General features: G+C 47.6%; 2 protein-coding genes across 2 annotated transcripts; both read left to right on the top strand.

Annotated features, from left to right (window-relative positions):
• Positions 1-22: 22 nt before the first annotated feature.
• TPMT (thiopurine S-methyltransferase) lies at positions 23-9,068 on the top strand. Its single transcript, XM_418921.8, has 8 exons — positions 23-228; positions 961-1,053; positions 1,783-1,915; positions 2,339-2,391; positions 6,327-6,401; positions 7,092-7,177; positions 8,106-8,150; positions 8,930-9,068. The coding sequence occupies exons 1-8, from the start codon at positions 110-112 to the stop codon at positions 9,043-9,045; spliced, it is 720 nt and encodes a 239-aa protein (XP_418921.1). The 5' UTR covers positions 23-109; the 3' UTR covers positions 9,046-9,068.
• Positions 9,069-10,438: 1,370 nt separating this feature from the next.
• NHLRC1 (NHL repeat containing E3 ubiquitin protein ligase 1) lies at positions 10,439-13,450 on the top strand. Its single transcript, XM_426034.6, has one exon. The coding sequence runs from the start codon at positions 10,454-10,456 to the stop codon at positions 11,699-11,701; it is 1,248 nt and encodes a 415-aa protein (XP_426034.3). The 5' UTR covers positions 10,439-10,453; the 3' UTR covers positions 11,702-13,450.
• The last annotated feature ends 698 nt before the right edge of the window (positions 13,451-14,148 follow it).

Below are 14,148 nucleotides of genomic sequence, written 5' to 3' on the forward strand. Positions count from 1 at the left end.
GGTGCGTAGCGAGGGAGGCGCCGCCCCGGTCCGGCTCCGCCGCCGCGCAGGTGCCGCCGCCGGGAGCGGGTCCCGGGCCGGCCCCGCCGAGGGGCTCATCGGAGCAGCCATGGAGGCGCCGGCGGGCCGCGGGATCGAGGCGCAGCGGGAGCGGGTGCTGTCCGTGGAGGAGTGGCTGCGGAAGTGGAGCACGGGTGCCACCGCCTTCCATAAGGAGCACGGGCATCCGTAGGTCGCTTCGCTCTTCGGCCCGGGCAGCGTGCTGGGGGCGGGATGAGCGGCTCTCGGTAGTAAGCGCGGCGCTTACAGCAGGGAAAACGATCGGTACAGCCCCGGTCTGAAGCTGAAATCGCTGTTGTCGCCTACGTTCGTTTTAAAAAGGCAGAGAACGTTCAACTCGCACCGCGTTTAGAGCCTTCACTCGTCAAATCGCGTTCTAAACGACGAGCTTTAGATGGCGTGACTGAAGCCTCACGCCTGCTGAAGCGACGACTCCACGCCGCTGCTGGGTGTGAGGTGTGGGCCTGGGCCTGGCCCTGCGGCAGCCCCTGGCGGGACACGGGGCCTGGGGTGCAAAGCCAGCCGTCGGCCAGTGGGAACTGCCTGAAGGAAGGGCGTGTGTAGGGGAGTGGTACAGCAGTTTAACCATCGCTCTGTTTGTTGTGGCCCACCAGGAGATGGGGTCGTTGCTTTGTCACCCGCAGAGACAAGCAGCAAGGTGTCCCTCGCTAGCAGAAATGGAGGTTATTTTCTAAGTAACGGAAGGTGAATTCACTTATTTTTTATTTCTAATGGTATTTCTGAATACATACATATATATATATACATACATACAAACAAATACGTATCGCATCAAAGGGTTTGGGCACTGCCTGGCATGCTGTGCAGCACCTGGCTTGCTCTGTGCTGGCACCCACACTCCCTCCTAATGCTGAGTGAAACGGCTCTGTTCCCCTGCAGGCTCCTACAGAAGCACCTGGACCTTCTGGTGAATGGCAGGAGTGGGCTGAGGATATTTTTCCCTCTCTGTGGTAAAGCAGTCGACATGAAGTGGTACGGAGCGGCGGGGATCGTGACAGGAAAAGCCTTACTGGAAGAGGGAGAAGGGAAATTCCCAGCCCTGTAATGGCTGGTGGAAACATGCTGCTGGGGGCAGGCTGAAGGGAGCAGCCAGTCTGGTTTGTTTGCTGGGAATTTCAATGATTTGGGTTCAGTATCACTGTTTGGTTGTTACTTCTTAAAATTTTACTTTCACTTTTTTTTTTTTTTGGGGGGGGGGGGGGGGGGGTTAGGGTTATAACAAATAATATGGGCTGCAAAAGTCCATGCGGTTGCCGGTGGGAAGGAACACAAACCAACCCCCCCCCCCCCCCCCAGCTGAATCACTTCCCCATGGAATCCCGCCAGCCTGGGTTACCACAGTCTGTGATGATGGCCGCTTACTGGGCAGCCCGCAGGCTCTGCCCCATCAGCCAGATTGCTGGGCCACAGGGCAGCCTGGCTGCCTCGGCTCCTGCGACAAAACATCTGTGTGTGAGCAGCAATAGGTTCTCTGTTTAATCATCCTGGCTTTCACCAGTGCTGAGTGGTGCTAATTTAAACTCAGATTGCGTGGGGGTAGTGTTCGGTAAAATGTGAGAACTGCAGACAGTCAAGGTGAGTTGCACCTTGTTCATCCTGAAGCTGGGGCCCTGGGGAGCATTTCTCTACTAACACGTGCTGTGGGGGAGATGTTGGTGCACTGAGATGCTCACATAACCTCTGGACCTCCGGTGTGCACAGGTTGGCAGACTTGGGACACAGCGTGGTCGGCGTGGACGTGAGCGAGCAAGCGCTGAAGGAGTTCTTTGCAGATCAGAATCTGCCTTACTGTGAAGAGCCAGTGCCAGGGATCTCAGGAGCCAAGAAGTTGCAGGTATGCCTCCTGCATTGCCAGACTGTCTGGTGTGTTCAGCCATGCGATGCAGGCACAATGGAGCAAACAAGTCCTTCTGCTTTGTGCCTCTGCCTTACCAGTAGTCATTCACTTCTCCTTTTGAGGTTTGGAAGGAAACACTGGACTGAGCAGTTCTTCTTTTCACTGTGTTACTTCAGGCTTTTCGTATGACTTTGTAAGGCCTAAATATAAAATTGACAAGGTAGCATGCTTTAAAATTGAACAGTTGCATGCTTCAACAGGCCAGAACCTCTATGGAAAGGATCAGGAGGAATGGCTCGGTTTAAATCAATCAATAGAAAAGTATAAAAGGTTTCTCACAGGTTTCCTTCATAATGCCAAAGTGTGTTAAAGGTGCTGTTGTTTCTGATGAGCTTTCTTTCCCCTTGCTTTTTATTTTAGAGTACCTCTGGAAACATCTGTCTGTACTGCTGCAGTATTTATGATTTGTCCAGGTAGGAACACAGAGTGTTCTACAATTTTCTATAACCAAACGTGGCCCAAAATTGCTGGAGTTGAAGGGAGTGTTTGGACAATGCTCTCAGATGTAAGGTTTGTATTTTGGATGGTGCTTTGTGAAGCTGGGAGTTGGATTTGATGATCCTTCTAGGTCCCTTCCAACTCGGGATATTCCGTGATTCTCTGATAAATGCTGTCCAGTCATGTTATTTGAACCAGCCATTTGGACCTGATCCTCTAAAGAAACCTCTTCTTTGAGCTTGGGTGAGAAATGTGAATGGCCACTATCTAACAAAAATCAACTATGAGGTTGACCATTAGGTAAAGATGCCAACCGAATACCTTTAAATGGGCTTGTTGTTCTAAGCTGTCATCTAACAGTTATACAAAACCATGTTGGCTCCTACAGTAAAAACAAATCACGTTCATTATCACTGATGGATTCTACAAAGCAAAATCCTAACACGAACCCTTCCTCTGAGTAGCTTAGTAAAAGTGAAGAGAATATTACAGAGGCATTGTCCTATACCCACTGATTACGTGCCCCATGCTGTATTAAACACACCTTTAAAAATGGGCTTAAAGTATTTTTGTATCACTCCCAGTTTATGTCACTACGTAATATATTGTCCAACAGCGACTTTACAAGTGCCTTTACAAACATGACTCAACTTGCTCTAAACTTACTGCTTTAATATCCTGATTTCCTATTCATTCCTTATTAGTTAAAAGACACAGTGGGAAATGCAGAATACTTCAGCGCCACCCACACTATCGAATCCTGAAAAATACTGTGGCCTGTTGCTCTCTGCATCCTCTGGAGTCGCTTCTCAGATGTGGTGCTGGCTTTGCACCTGGCCTTCTGCTCAGGTGTCAGTGGGTGGGGGATTTTGCAGAGCACAGAGCTAGGCAGGGAGTCTCTCAATCTCTAGCGCAGGAGGCTCTGCCTTGGGCGGTAGTATGTCTTGCTTGTTTATTTGCCCCCAGAAGTCTCCTGGTGGTGCTCACTGCAGATGTAAATCTGTCCTGAAATGTCCTCAGGCCTGCACCAGTGCTTGGGATAGCCAGAGACTTCAGACTGTGCAAAAAAAAGACATGTTTAACCCTCATAGGAAGATAAAGGTGACCAGCTGAAGGCCCTGCATTACAGTTGCCTCTTCCTGCATTTCTTACTCTGACACAATTTACCCTCAATTATAAGGTTTCGGTGAGGTTTTGTGCGTGAGTTTGCTTTTCCTGGAAGCGACTGCCAGTAACAACTCGTTCCCTGTCAGTTCAGTAAGGAGGAGGTCAAGGCTTAACGTTTACAATAGACTGTTGCTAAGACTTTTGCTGCTGTAGCTGACTTCATTTGCTTTGAATGTTGTGTATATAACCAGTCTTGCAAAAAATGGATGCCTTGGAACAGATGGGCTGTATGCGAAAGTGGCTTTGTAGATACTGCCTGGTTTCCTCCCTGCCTTTCCCCCTGTGATGTGATGGAGCACTTGCTGTGCTGATTCCTACATACCCTTCTAGCCATGAGCTGACAGGTTACCCAGGGACTGCTTGAGCTTCTCATCTGCAGTTTTTGAAAAATCCAGTTCCAAGATAGGTAGCAAGTAGCATGGTGAGACCCATACCTTCCATCACGATGCAGTGGAGTAATACTGTGAGATTAACCAGAAATAGGTAACTAGTGATATTTTCAGTTCATGCCCGTGGGCCCGACACGTAGGTTTGTCACTCACAAAATAAGTTGGCAGATACACATCCCGTAGACATGGGGCTCTGTGCTGAGTGCTGCTATGGTGAGAGTACAGACCTTGTTTCCTACAGCAGCCAGCAAGTAACTGGGACTACAAAATGCAAGTGCAGCTCTAGTTTCCATGTACTGACAATTACCCACTAATTATGGAAATTAAACTTATTTCTCTCTTGCTGAGGCTGGCCTGCTAACAAATCCTTTTGATCTCCGTGGCTAACACTCATTAGAGGAAGTCTCAGGTGTGCTGGTGACCTTTGTCAGAATGAAGCATTTCAAAGCCTCCTGATAGTTAAAGAGTGACAGTGACAGCAATTACTGCTTTTGGTGGGAATGCTGGGGAGTGTGGTGAACAGTTATATTGCACAATCATCGTGTGTCCTAACACAGTTATGGCTGCTAGGCTTTAAATAAATAAACAAAAACTCCTTCAATTGAAACTACTAAACTTCCACAGAGAGAGCAATCCATACGTTTATTGCCCAGATGAAGCAGGATTTCTGTGGGTATGTGAATTCCTGTATTAGATGTTCTATTGGTTTTTATGAATCGTGGTAGTAAATAGACTGCCATCTCTCATGCTGCATACTGTATAAAGCCATAGCAGGAGGCAGTGTAAGGCTGAAAGCTGGGCTCTGATATGTGTTCTTAATGTCCGTTAGGATGAAAGTCAGCTGTGTGCCTTTTCTTCCTTTTCCTCATGGCTTGGTTCTCCTCGGAAGAGAGCTGGGTGCACAGAGAGGCAGGGAGCACCCAGATGGCTCAGCAGGCCCTGAGGTCCAGGCAGCTAGGAGACCAGATGCAAGGCAAGGTCACAGCATGAGGCTGCCTGCCGTGGCTGCAGTCCCCAGTGAAATGGTGGGGAACAAAGTACCTGAAATGCCTGCATGGAACCACTGCTGCCATTACAGTTAGACCAGATTCAAGCTGCAAAGAAAAATCGGGTGCAAAAAAAAAAAAACAAAACAAACAAAAAAAAAACTGCAGGGCTTTTCCTGAGGCCACACAGCAGCCTTGTCTGTGCAGAGAACAGCCTCCGAGCCTCAGATGATTGAGTTTGTCACCTGCCCCCCCCCATCCCCACTGTATACTTAACTGTCTCTTTAGAACTCTCCTTTCTTATAGAAGACTGATTATTTAAATTAGAGGCTTAGTCTTGGCAAGCTTTGAAAGAAGTTGAGAATTTACAGTGTTATCATGTCTCATCGCAGTCGAGCAGGAAGTACAGGAGCTTCTAGGTTAGGTGCCAGAAACTCAGCAATGCTGTTGCAACGAAATGAGCAGCAGGGCAGGGAGAAGTGAAGAAAGAGATGATGCAATGGGATTCAGGCACTCTCCCAGTGCACAAAAATGTATCGCCAAATTTCATTTATTTATTTTTTCTTTAAGTAAATGTATTTCAGACTTCCTCTAAAATAATGCAATTTATTATTGCATTACTCTTTGATTTCCAGTTTAAATAACTACCAGAAACAAGGCTCTTCATACCCTTAAAGATCTTCTACTGCTCTTACCACCCGTCAACAAAGGCATTTTCCAATAGCCTTGGCTACACGCAGGCTTTGGGTAGTCCTTGAAGCCATCTGCCAGCACATTCAGGGGCAAATGATGTCTGTGGCAGCATTAGACTGAGGCAAGCATCAGCTTACCTTAGCTTTTCTAAGGTTAAACAAGTTGCAAACTGCAGCTACCTGTCCTGGGCATGTAGCTGGGAAGTGACGTGTTAAAAAATGCCTGAGGGTGCCATATTCAATAGCCCTAATGCAGTGAGGTGCCTTCTCTAACTTGTGTTGGAAGTCATATGGGGCCTTTAGAAGTTGGCCATGAACTATCAGTGTCCCAAATACACATCAGTGTTGCCTCAAGGGTCATATTGGAGTATGATTGCCAAAAACCCAGACTTAAATCCCCAAAGTATTTAAATTACCTTCTTCCTCCCACTTGTCTCTGCACCCCCTAGAGAAAAGGAAATACTGAGCAATTCCAGCACCTCATGCTGTCATAGCAGGACAGTGTATCAGAGGGTTTCTCAACAGCCTGTTTGTGTTGTTTGGAAAGTGCTGGATCACATCAGCAAATCAGCTCTGCACAGATAGCTAGAGACTGTTTGTGACTTCACAGAAGTGTCTGAATAATGTCAAAGTAAAACTATTGGTATATTTAAGCTTTTTCCTCATCTTTCTATAGTGCACTTGTTGGCAAGTTTGATGGGGTTTGGGACAGAGGAGCTCTAGTGGCTGTGAATCCATGCGACAGGCAACGGTGAGTGAATTTGCTTGGTTGTTACTCTTCCCTAATGTATCCAGTGACACTTTTTTTCCCTCCTGCCACCCGTGGATGAACCCTCTCTCATTCAACAAAGTAACCTAAGCAAGCTTTTCTCTACGGCCAGCTGCAGCTACACAGCTCTGCCCCCTCGGTTTGTGAGCTTCCCTCAGGAAGCCGCCCTGCCTCTTGGTGGGAAAATATGTGGTCTGCTGCAACCCAGCAGAAGCAGAGCTGCACGTCTCATCTGAATTTTATTATTTCCTTTTCAACCCCATCTGCTTCTCTTGCCTCTCTTTGTTCGTTTTCTCCTCACTTCCCTTTATGTCTTTCATTCTTGGCCATAGCCAACCCGAGTTTACTTGGAGGCTACCCTGCAGATTTCAAAAGATTGGTACTGCATTCTAAACTGTGGCAGATGAATGCTGTGTTTGGTCTGTTAGTTTTGGGATGGATGTGGGAAAAGAGAGAACTGATTGTTTGTGGAGAGTGTACAGAAACCTTTACTTGGGACGTTTCATGAGCTGCATGCATTTCATGCTCGTGTATTTCTACCTGGTTTCTGTGCAGGTCAGTTCAACTTGGCTCTGCACCGGAACACGTTACCTTGTTTGGGGAATAGTTTGAATGCTATGCTAAAATGTTTGTGCTGTTCCAGAGTAATAAGGTATGACTGTCTCCTTTTAGCTATGTCACCTTGATGAGCTCCCTGATGGAGAAAAACTCTTCTTATCTCCTCATTACAGTTCTATATGATCCAAGCAAACACAACGGTGAGAACTTTGCACTGCTCATGGTTTGATTTTGCATGTATATTAATACAAATTGTGGATAGATGCAGTAGTATCTTAGTATCACTTTTTAATCAACAGCGCTTTGTTAGCTGACTGTGTCACTGTGGTTGTGTTAAACATTTTAGGTGTCGAGGAAGCTTGACCCTTTCCCTCTGGCACTCAGATGTGCCAAGGACAAGTGAAGGAAAAGCAAGATATATTAACAACAAGATGAAACTGGAAGAGTGAATGCTTAAAATAACATCATACACCCTGTCTGGCTTAGGGACCTCAAAGCACTTCTAAGAATGTTGATCATCTTAGACCCAGTGTGCCCAATGCGCTGCACATCTTGTGCCTTTCCCCTTACCACTACCGTGGTCAGAATATGCCTGGAGGAGGTGAAACTGTAAACCATGAAGTATTTTTCCCTTTTATAACTTTTATTATGTGCTAGTATGTCTAGCTTGGTTTTTAAGTTTTCATTATGTTAGTTACTGCCTCTCAAAAGAAAGAGATATCTTGTTTTGAGCTCTTCGGCATAATTATCCTTCAAAGAATAGGTCTTGTTATCATTAGTCATGATGGTTTCATACATTGCTCTCCCTCTCACGTTATTCAGCTTTTAGCTTGAGCTATACCATTACAACATACAGAGATTGTTGGCTAAATTCATACATGGCACTGAATGGATACAGTGATTGTATCCGTGGCGTGTTTGCAACCTTCCAACTCCTGACAACGTGGCTGCCCTGGCTGCAGCCAGGAGATAACAGAGCAGCAGCACCCGAGGCTACCTGGGGTTCCACCATGGTGTTTTCTGGATCCCACAGTTGGTGCTTCACACAGAGGCTGTGGGTGCTGCGGTACAGATATTTGTCTCCTTCCTATGTCTCCTCTCTGATTAGCTTCACCATTTTCTTTCCAGGACCACCGTTTTATGTTCCTGAATCTGAAGTTAAAAGCTTGTTTGGTAAGTAGTATTTCAGGTAACCCTTAGAATTTTTATTTATTTATTTTTGCAAAACACATGTATTTGTGTGCTTCTAGCTCTACACCAAGTGAAGGAGTCATCTGCTCGCTTCTTAGATAAGGGATTGAGTCATGGAAAAGTAATAAGGGAAATAAATGCCATGCTGTCACAAGGCTTTTGCTGTTAATGCAGCTTCTCAGCTCTTGAAAAGACGTGAGGAAAACCTGAGAGGCAGACACTGTCACTTTCCTTCCCTGGCATCCTTTCACCCTCTCAGGATTCAGCTTGCATGTCATGGCCTTGTAGCTTCAGTCTTGTTTGTCCATTTCACCTTTCTCTGCACCTCATCACCACCTGCCCTGGTTTTTATATGAGGCCTTTGGGTATTGGTTTTACCATTTCTGCTGTACTTTTGTAGCCAAAGAAGAAGAGTAAAATGTCTGGCAGTAACAGAAATGCCAAATGTGTGACTGCATTCCATTAAAGAGATAATGTTAGAGCTGTGGCAGGCATTTAGTTTTGAACATTCTTCCTGATATCTTTTGTACTTCTTTTAAATGTACATCTTTCTGAGACCTCTGTAATGTCTGTGTACAGTGAGTCATTGTTATGGGCAGTTTCATCCCAGTGTAAAAGAGACAGGTAAGTTTTCCTCAGTTGATTTGTGTAACACCGATAGGGACCGGGAGGAGCTCTGTGTGTAAGATTTTGTTTTCTGATGTCTTACCTTCTTCAGTGACTTTCCATTCTTTGATTAGTTGTTCTTTCCTCCTTTTCAGGCAGCCAGTGTGAAATTAAGTGTCTTCAGAAAGTCAGTGACTTCTCGGACAGACACAAGCAGTGGGGACTAGATTATTTTCTGGAAGTAATGTATCTAGTAAAGTTTGTAGCTTGATTAAAATCAGTTCAAATAACACACAATTCCTACCTTTCTTTTGTGTTTGTCTCATGTTTTAAATGTTTTGGGGCACTCTTAAAGCAGGCTTCAACGTACAAAAAATCTCTGTGGAACATCTTTGTCTGGTTGATTTTGCTTTCAGAAACAGCTCTGACTTCAAAGCTGACTTCTCTGCCTTCAGCTGTGCATAGCTTTTCTTGAAGTCCATGTATAAATGGACTTCTGCTGTTCCTCGTCCCTGTTACAGTTACACTTGTATGATTACCGCATAGTGTACTGACAGTAAGACTGGCACAAGAGGAAAAGCCATGTTGTAGTTCAAAGTTCAATGTTGTAGTCCAAGAGCTGTGAGTCTCTAGGACTGATGACTGTAGGTTCTGATGATTTCATAGAACCATTAAGGTTGGAAAAGACGACAAAGATCATTTAGTCCAACCACCAACCTGTCACTCATGCCCGCTAAACCACAACCCTAGGTGCCACATCTACCCTTTAGCTGAAAACCTGCAGGGATGGAGACTCCACGCCCTCCCTGGGCAGCCTGTTCCAGTGCCTCACCTCTCTTGTGAGAAGAAAGCCTTTTTCCTGACATCCAACCTGAACCTCCTCTGGCATAACTTGAGGCCGTTTCCTTTCATCCTATCACTAGTTACCCAGAAGAAGAGACCTACCTCTGCCTCACTACAACCTCCTTTCCCGTAGTTGTAGAGAGCAATGAGATATCCGCTGAGCTTCCACTTCTCCAGCTTAAATAATCTCAGCTCCCTCAGCCGCTTCCCATAAGATTTGTGCTCCAGACCCCTCACACATTCGTTGCCCTTCTCTAGACACACTCCAGGGCCTCAGTGTCTTTCCTGTAGTGAGGGGCCCAACAGTGAGCGCAGTACTGGGAGTGCAGCACCACCAGAAGACTCCATTACAATTCTCAGTATTGCTCGTAACCAGTGAGGGCCACTGCTGCTTTAAGAACTGAACAGAAAAGAGACATTACCTTCTTGTGGCCAGTGAGACAGAGTGAGCCGAGAACTGCTCATCTGGGACATCGTCACTTCCAGGCAGTGAAGAAGTATGAGTGCCTCCCTGGTTAGAGCACCTCCTCTCTTTCTATCCAGATTTTCCTGAGGTGTGACAGCTACTAAGACTTATCTGGAGTTTGTGAACGTGTGGTAGCTGAGTGCAGCCATCAGTGGGAAAAAAGCAGCCATCGGCCATTAGCGTAAATATCACGTTTTCAAAAGTCTCCCGGAACTGCAAGTGAAATTGCGTGCAATTGCGACCGCTTCTTTGCTCCGAGATGGGGCCTGAATAGCAATAGCGACGTTACGGCGACTTGGCGGCTGGAGGCCGGAGCGGGGCCCCGCTCTGTGGCGGCACGGAGCACGGAGGCTGGGGGGAAGGGCCGGGTATGGCCTCCGTGCTCCGCGCTCCGGGCTCCGTGCCGCACCGCCGCAGCCGGCCCGCAGGGGGCAGCCGCCGGCCCGCTGAGGCCCGCCCGGTCGCGGCGGGGATGGCGGAGGCGGCGGACGAGGCGGAGCTGGGCCTGCTGGAATGCCGGGTGTGCTTCGAGCGGTACGGCCCCGGCGGGCAGCGGCGGCCGCGTAACCTGCCGTGCGGCCACGTCCTGTGCCGCGGCTGCGTGGAGGCGCTGGGCGGCCCCGAGCGGCGGCGCCTGGAGTGCCCCTTCTGCCGGCGGCCCTGCGGCCTCTGCGAGACCAGCGACTGCCTGCCGCTGCTGCAGCTGCTGGAGCTGCTGGGCCCCGGCGGCCGCAGCCCCTCGGCCCTCGGGAGGGCGGCCGGCGGCGCGGCCCCGCCGCGGCTGCAGCTGTCGCTGGGCGGCTGGGGGTCGCTGCTGAACCCCACGGGGGTGGCGGCGTGCCGGAGGTCGGGGCGCCTGGCGGTGGCCCACGACGGCAAAAAGAGGATCCACGTCTTCGGGCCGAGCGGGTCCTGCCTGCAGCGGTTCGGGGAGCGGGGGGACGCGGGCAACGACATCAAGTACCCGCTGGGCGTGGCGGTCACGGCCGACGGGCACGTGGTGGTCACCGACGGCGGGGACCGCTCCGTGAAGGCCTTCGACTTTGAGGGAAGGGGGACTCTGGCCGTGCGAGAAGGCTTCTGCCTGCCGTGGGGCCTGGGTGCCACCCCCGAGTGCGACGTGATGGTGACGGACGCCGAGGCCGGAGCTCTGTACCGCCTGACGGCCGACTTTGGCAGCGGAAAGCTGAAGAAGTGCCAGCTGGTGCGGTCCAAATTAACCAACCCCAGAGGGGTGGCGGTCTGCCCGAGCTCGGGTGCTGTTGTGGTGATAGAGCACCTGAAGACTGAAGGACCAAGCAGCTGCAGCACCCGAATGAAGATATTCAGCGCAGACATGACTCTCATTGGCCAGATGGATAGCTTTGGCCTGAACCTCGTTTTCCCCTCCAAAATATATACCACGGCCGTGGCCTTTGACAAGGAGGGTTGCATTGTCGTGACCGATGTCTGCAGTCAGGCTGTGATTTGCCTGGGGAAACCTGAGGAGTTTCCCATCTTTAACCCTCTAGTTAGCCATGGGCTTTCTTATCCCGTAGGGCTGACGTACACAGCAAACAACTCCCTCGTTGTTTTAGACAGCGGTGATCATTCAGTAAAAATATATAGCTCTGCTTGAGTGGGCTTAGATGTGTTCTACTACTGGTTTGAGCTGCTTTTGGCTACAAAGTGTGTGCAGTACCGGTATTCAGAGGCATGTAGGGAGGGAGTATTTCCTGGGCTTTACATGAAGTGAAATTGCCCTCTTAGATCAATGCATTGTACTTCCCACAAAGTGTGAACCAAATCCCATGTATAGCTGCAGGAGACAACGTGGCTGCTGCAGACCAAAGTCAGCAGCGAACCAACCAAGCAATTAGGAATTTTAGAACTATTCCATACACTGACAACCAAACATTCATGCTGCTTTTTGTGAAGTATTAACAACAGCGTTTGGAATGGAGTAATCCAAGATCTGCACCCGGGAGAGAAAAGAATGCTTCTTTTGCTTACTGTTATTCACATTCTGTTTTTGACAGATTTCTGCACGACAAAAGAGACTGATTCAGTGAACTGATAGGAGAAATGGCAGCTTCAGCTCAAGGCCAATTGATCTAGCCATGATCGATTGTAATACATGAGCTATCAGCATTTAGTGAGTTATACAATGTGAATAGATGCTCAAAGCCTTTTTGTTTTCTTCTCCATATTGGGGAAATGCTCTTCTGGGTGCGCCCTTCTTTGTATGCATTTCTTAGCACCTCCTTAGCATTTTACTGAAACACTAACACTTCCTGCGTAACACACACGGATCCATATCTTCACTGTGATGTGTGGTTACTGGCATGGGTGGCTTTCCCTAAAAGCATCTCCATGTACTCGTGTTTAGACCATGGGTACTTCTCCATCTACAGAATGGAACTGGCCATGTTAGTAACGCAGGTACTCTTGAGAGATTTCCAATACTGCCCGCATCTGTCTTGAAATTAATATGGTACTTCTGCACCACTCTGCAAAATTCAGTTGAAATTTTGAATGTTGGAGAGGAGTAATAGGGACAGGGGCATGAGAGCCTTGCCTTTTCCTAGCCTACAAAAAGTATTTTGCTGATAGCAGATAGCAGATTAAGAACTCTTTATATTTTCTTGAAAGCCGTTTTGCTGTGGGTGTGAGATCTGTTGCCTTATTACACCAAGGAAATCCAAGGATCTGTGTATTATTTTTAGAACAATATAACATACCCACTAGAATATGTGATGTAACACACCCACTAGAAGTCACTGCTGCATTCTAGGAATTCACCTGCTTCTAAAATAATTACTTAGGTAGTTCAGCACTGAAAGGAAGTTACATATAAATGTGTCTTGTGAGGTGGAGACAAATAGATTAAGCTAACATAAAACTTTTATGGACGTATATTTGGTGACTGAAAGCATGCGTGTTAACTAAAGCCATTTCAAATTCACGGGTAATCTTTCTATCGGTTAACTTTTCATTTGGCTTTTGCTCTGACTTCTTGGCCGTTTAACAACTACTTATATTGCTGTATGAATAACATGTACCAAATATTTCAAACTGGAGCAACTTTGGCCCTCAAAATCAAACAATGTATTAAAGCTCTCGTATTCAGACTATGTGTTAATATATTTTATGTTCACATTTATAAAAGCAGAGCAAACAAGTATATTAAATACAGCTATTTGTAAAGGTTACTTGAAAAGTGGACGGGATGTCAGATACCCATGGAGATGGATCCGTCGGAATATGAATAAGAACAGATGAAAGTGGGATACAGCAGTGTCTAACCAAATTGTTTTCACACTCCTGAGAACAGGAAGAGGCCAACACATTCCTGTTTCTAAGAAAATAAAATTCTACATCCACCCTAGCTGAGGGTTTCTGCATCTATTTCTTTGGGTGCCATGGGGAGGCACGAGGGGCAGATGGGTGTGACCTTTCCCTTGCGTGTCAATGCAACAATTTGACTGTAGACCAACGTTTGGCAGGTGACTTATCTTAGCGATTGACAAACCCGTGTTCTCCTCCAGTGCCTGACACCTAAAAAGAGCACAGTCCTGCGGGTCTTTCTGTGGAAGGGCAGCTGTGCAAGAAAAAGCAGACCATGAATTTCTACTGAATTTGGTTTCACAGGTGTTTCCTCCAATGATGGCTCTAGAGTATCCACGTGTCTAGAACATGTATCTGTGGGCATCACTAAAAAGTAATTGCATAAGAGAAGTTTTGGCTCGGCCAGCGTGGTTACTAGCTCTGCTTAGTAAGCACACTTGGTGCATGTGCTCCTCCCTCCTCACCCTCCTCCTCCCAAGGGCAGCACGAGGGGTAGAGCCCAGGCTCAAGTCCAGCAGGTGGGCAGCCAGCAAATCTTAGCTTCCCTCTGAGAGCAGCAAGGGGACTGTGACCGAGTGCATAAGGGTTAATGGAAATGCTGCACTTCTGTTCTAAGAGTCTGCTGACATGTATTAGACTGCACATATTTACAGCTTTCTGATTCATCCCTACTGAGCAAAAAGCACATTTCTGAGAATAGGGCCCAAGTAAGTTGGGTAGACCCCAACTAATATCTTA

Source organism: Gallus gallus, chromosome 2 (assembly GCF_016699485.2).
Source record: "Gallus gallus isolate bGalGal1 chromosome 2, bGalGal1.mat.broiler.GRCg7b, whole genome shotgun sequence".
Taxonomy (NCBI): Eukaryota; Metazoa; Chordata; class Aves; order Galliformes; family Phasianidae; genus Gallus; species Gallus gallus.

Excerpts from the sequence above, each read along its gene's own strand:
- TPMT (XM_418921.8), top strand. The coding sequence starts at position 110 with ATGGAGGCGCCGGCGGGCCGCGGGATCGAGGCGCAGCGGGAGCGGGTG. Across the intron at positions 6,402-7,091 it reads AATCCATGCGACAGGCAACG|CTATGTCACCTTGATGAGCT; the intron begins GTGAGTGAATTT and ends GTCTCCTTTTAG. Across the intron at positions 7,178-8,105 it reads TGATCCAAGCAAACACAACG|GACCACCGTTTTATGTTCCT; the intron begins GTGAGAACTTTG and ends TTTTCTTTCCAG.
- NHLRC1 (XM_426034.6), top strand. The coding sequence starts at position 10,454 with ATGGCCTCCGTGCTCCGCGCTCCGGGCTCCGTGCCGCACCGCCGCAGC.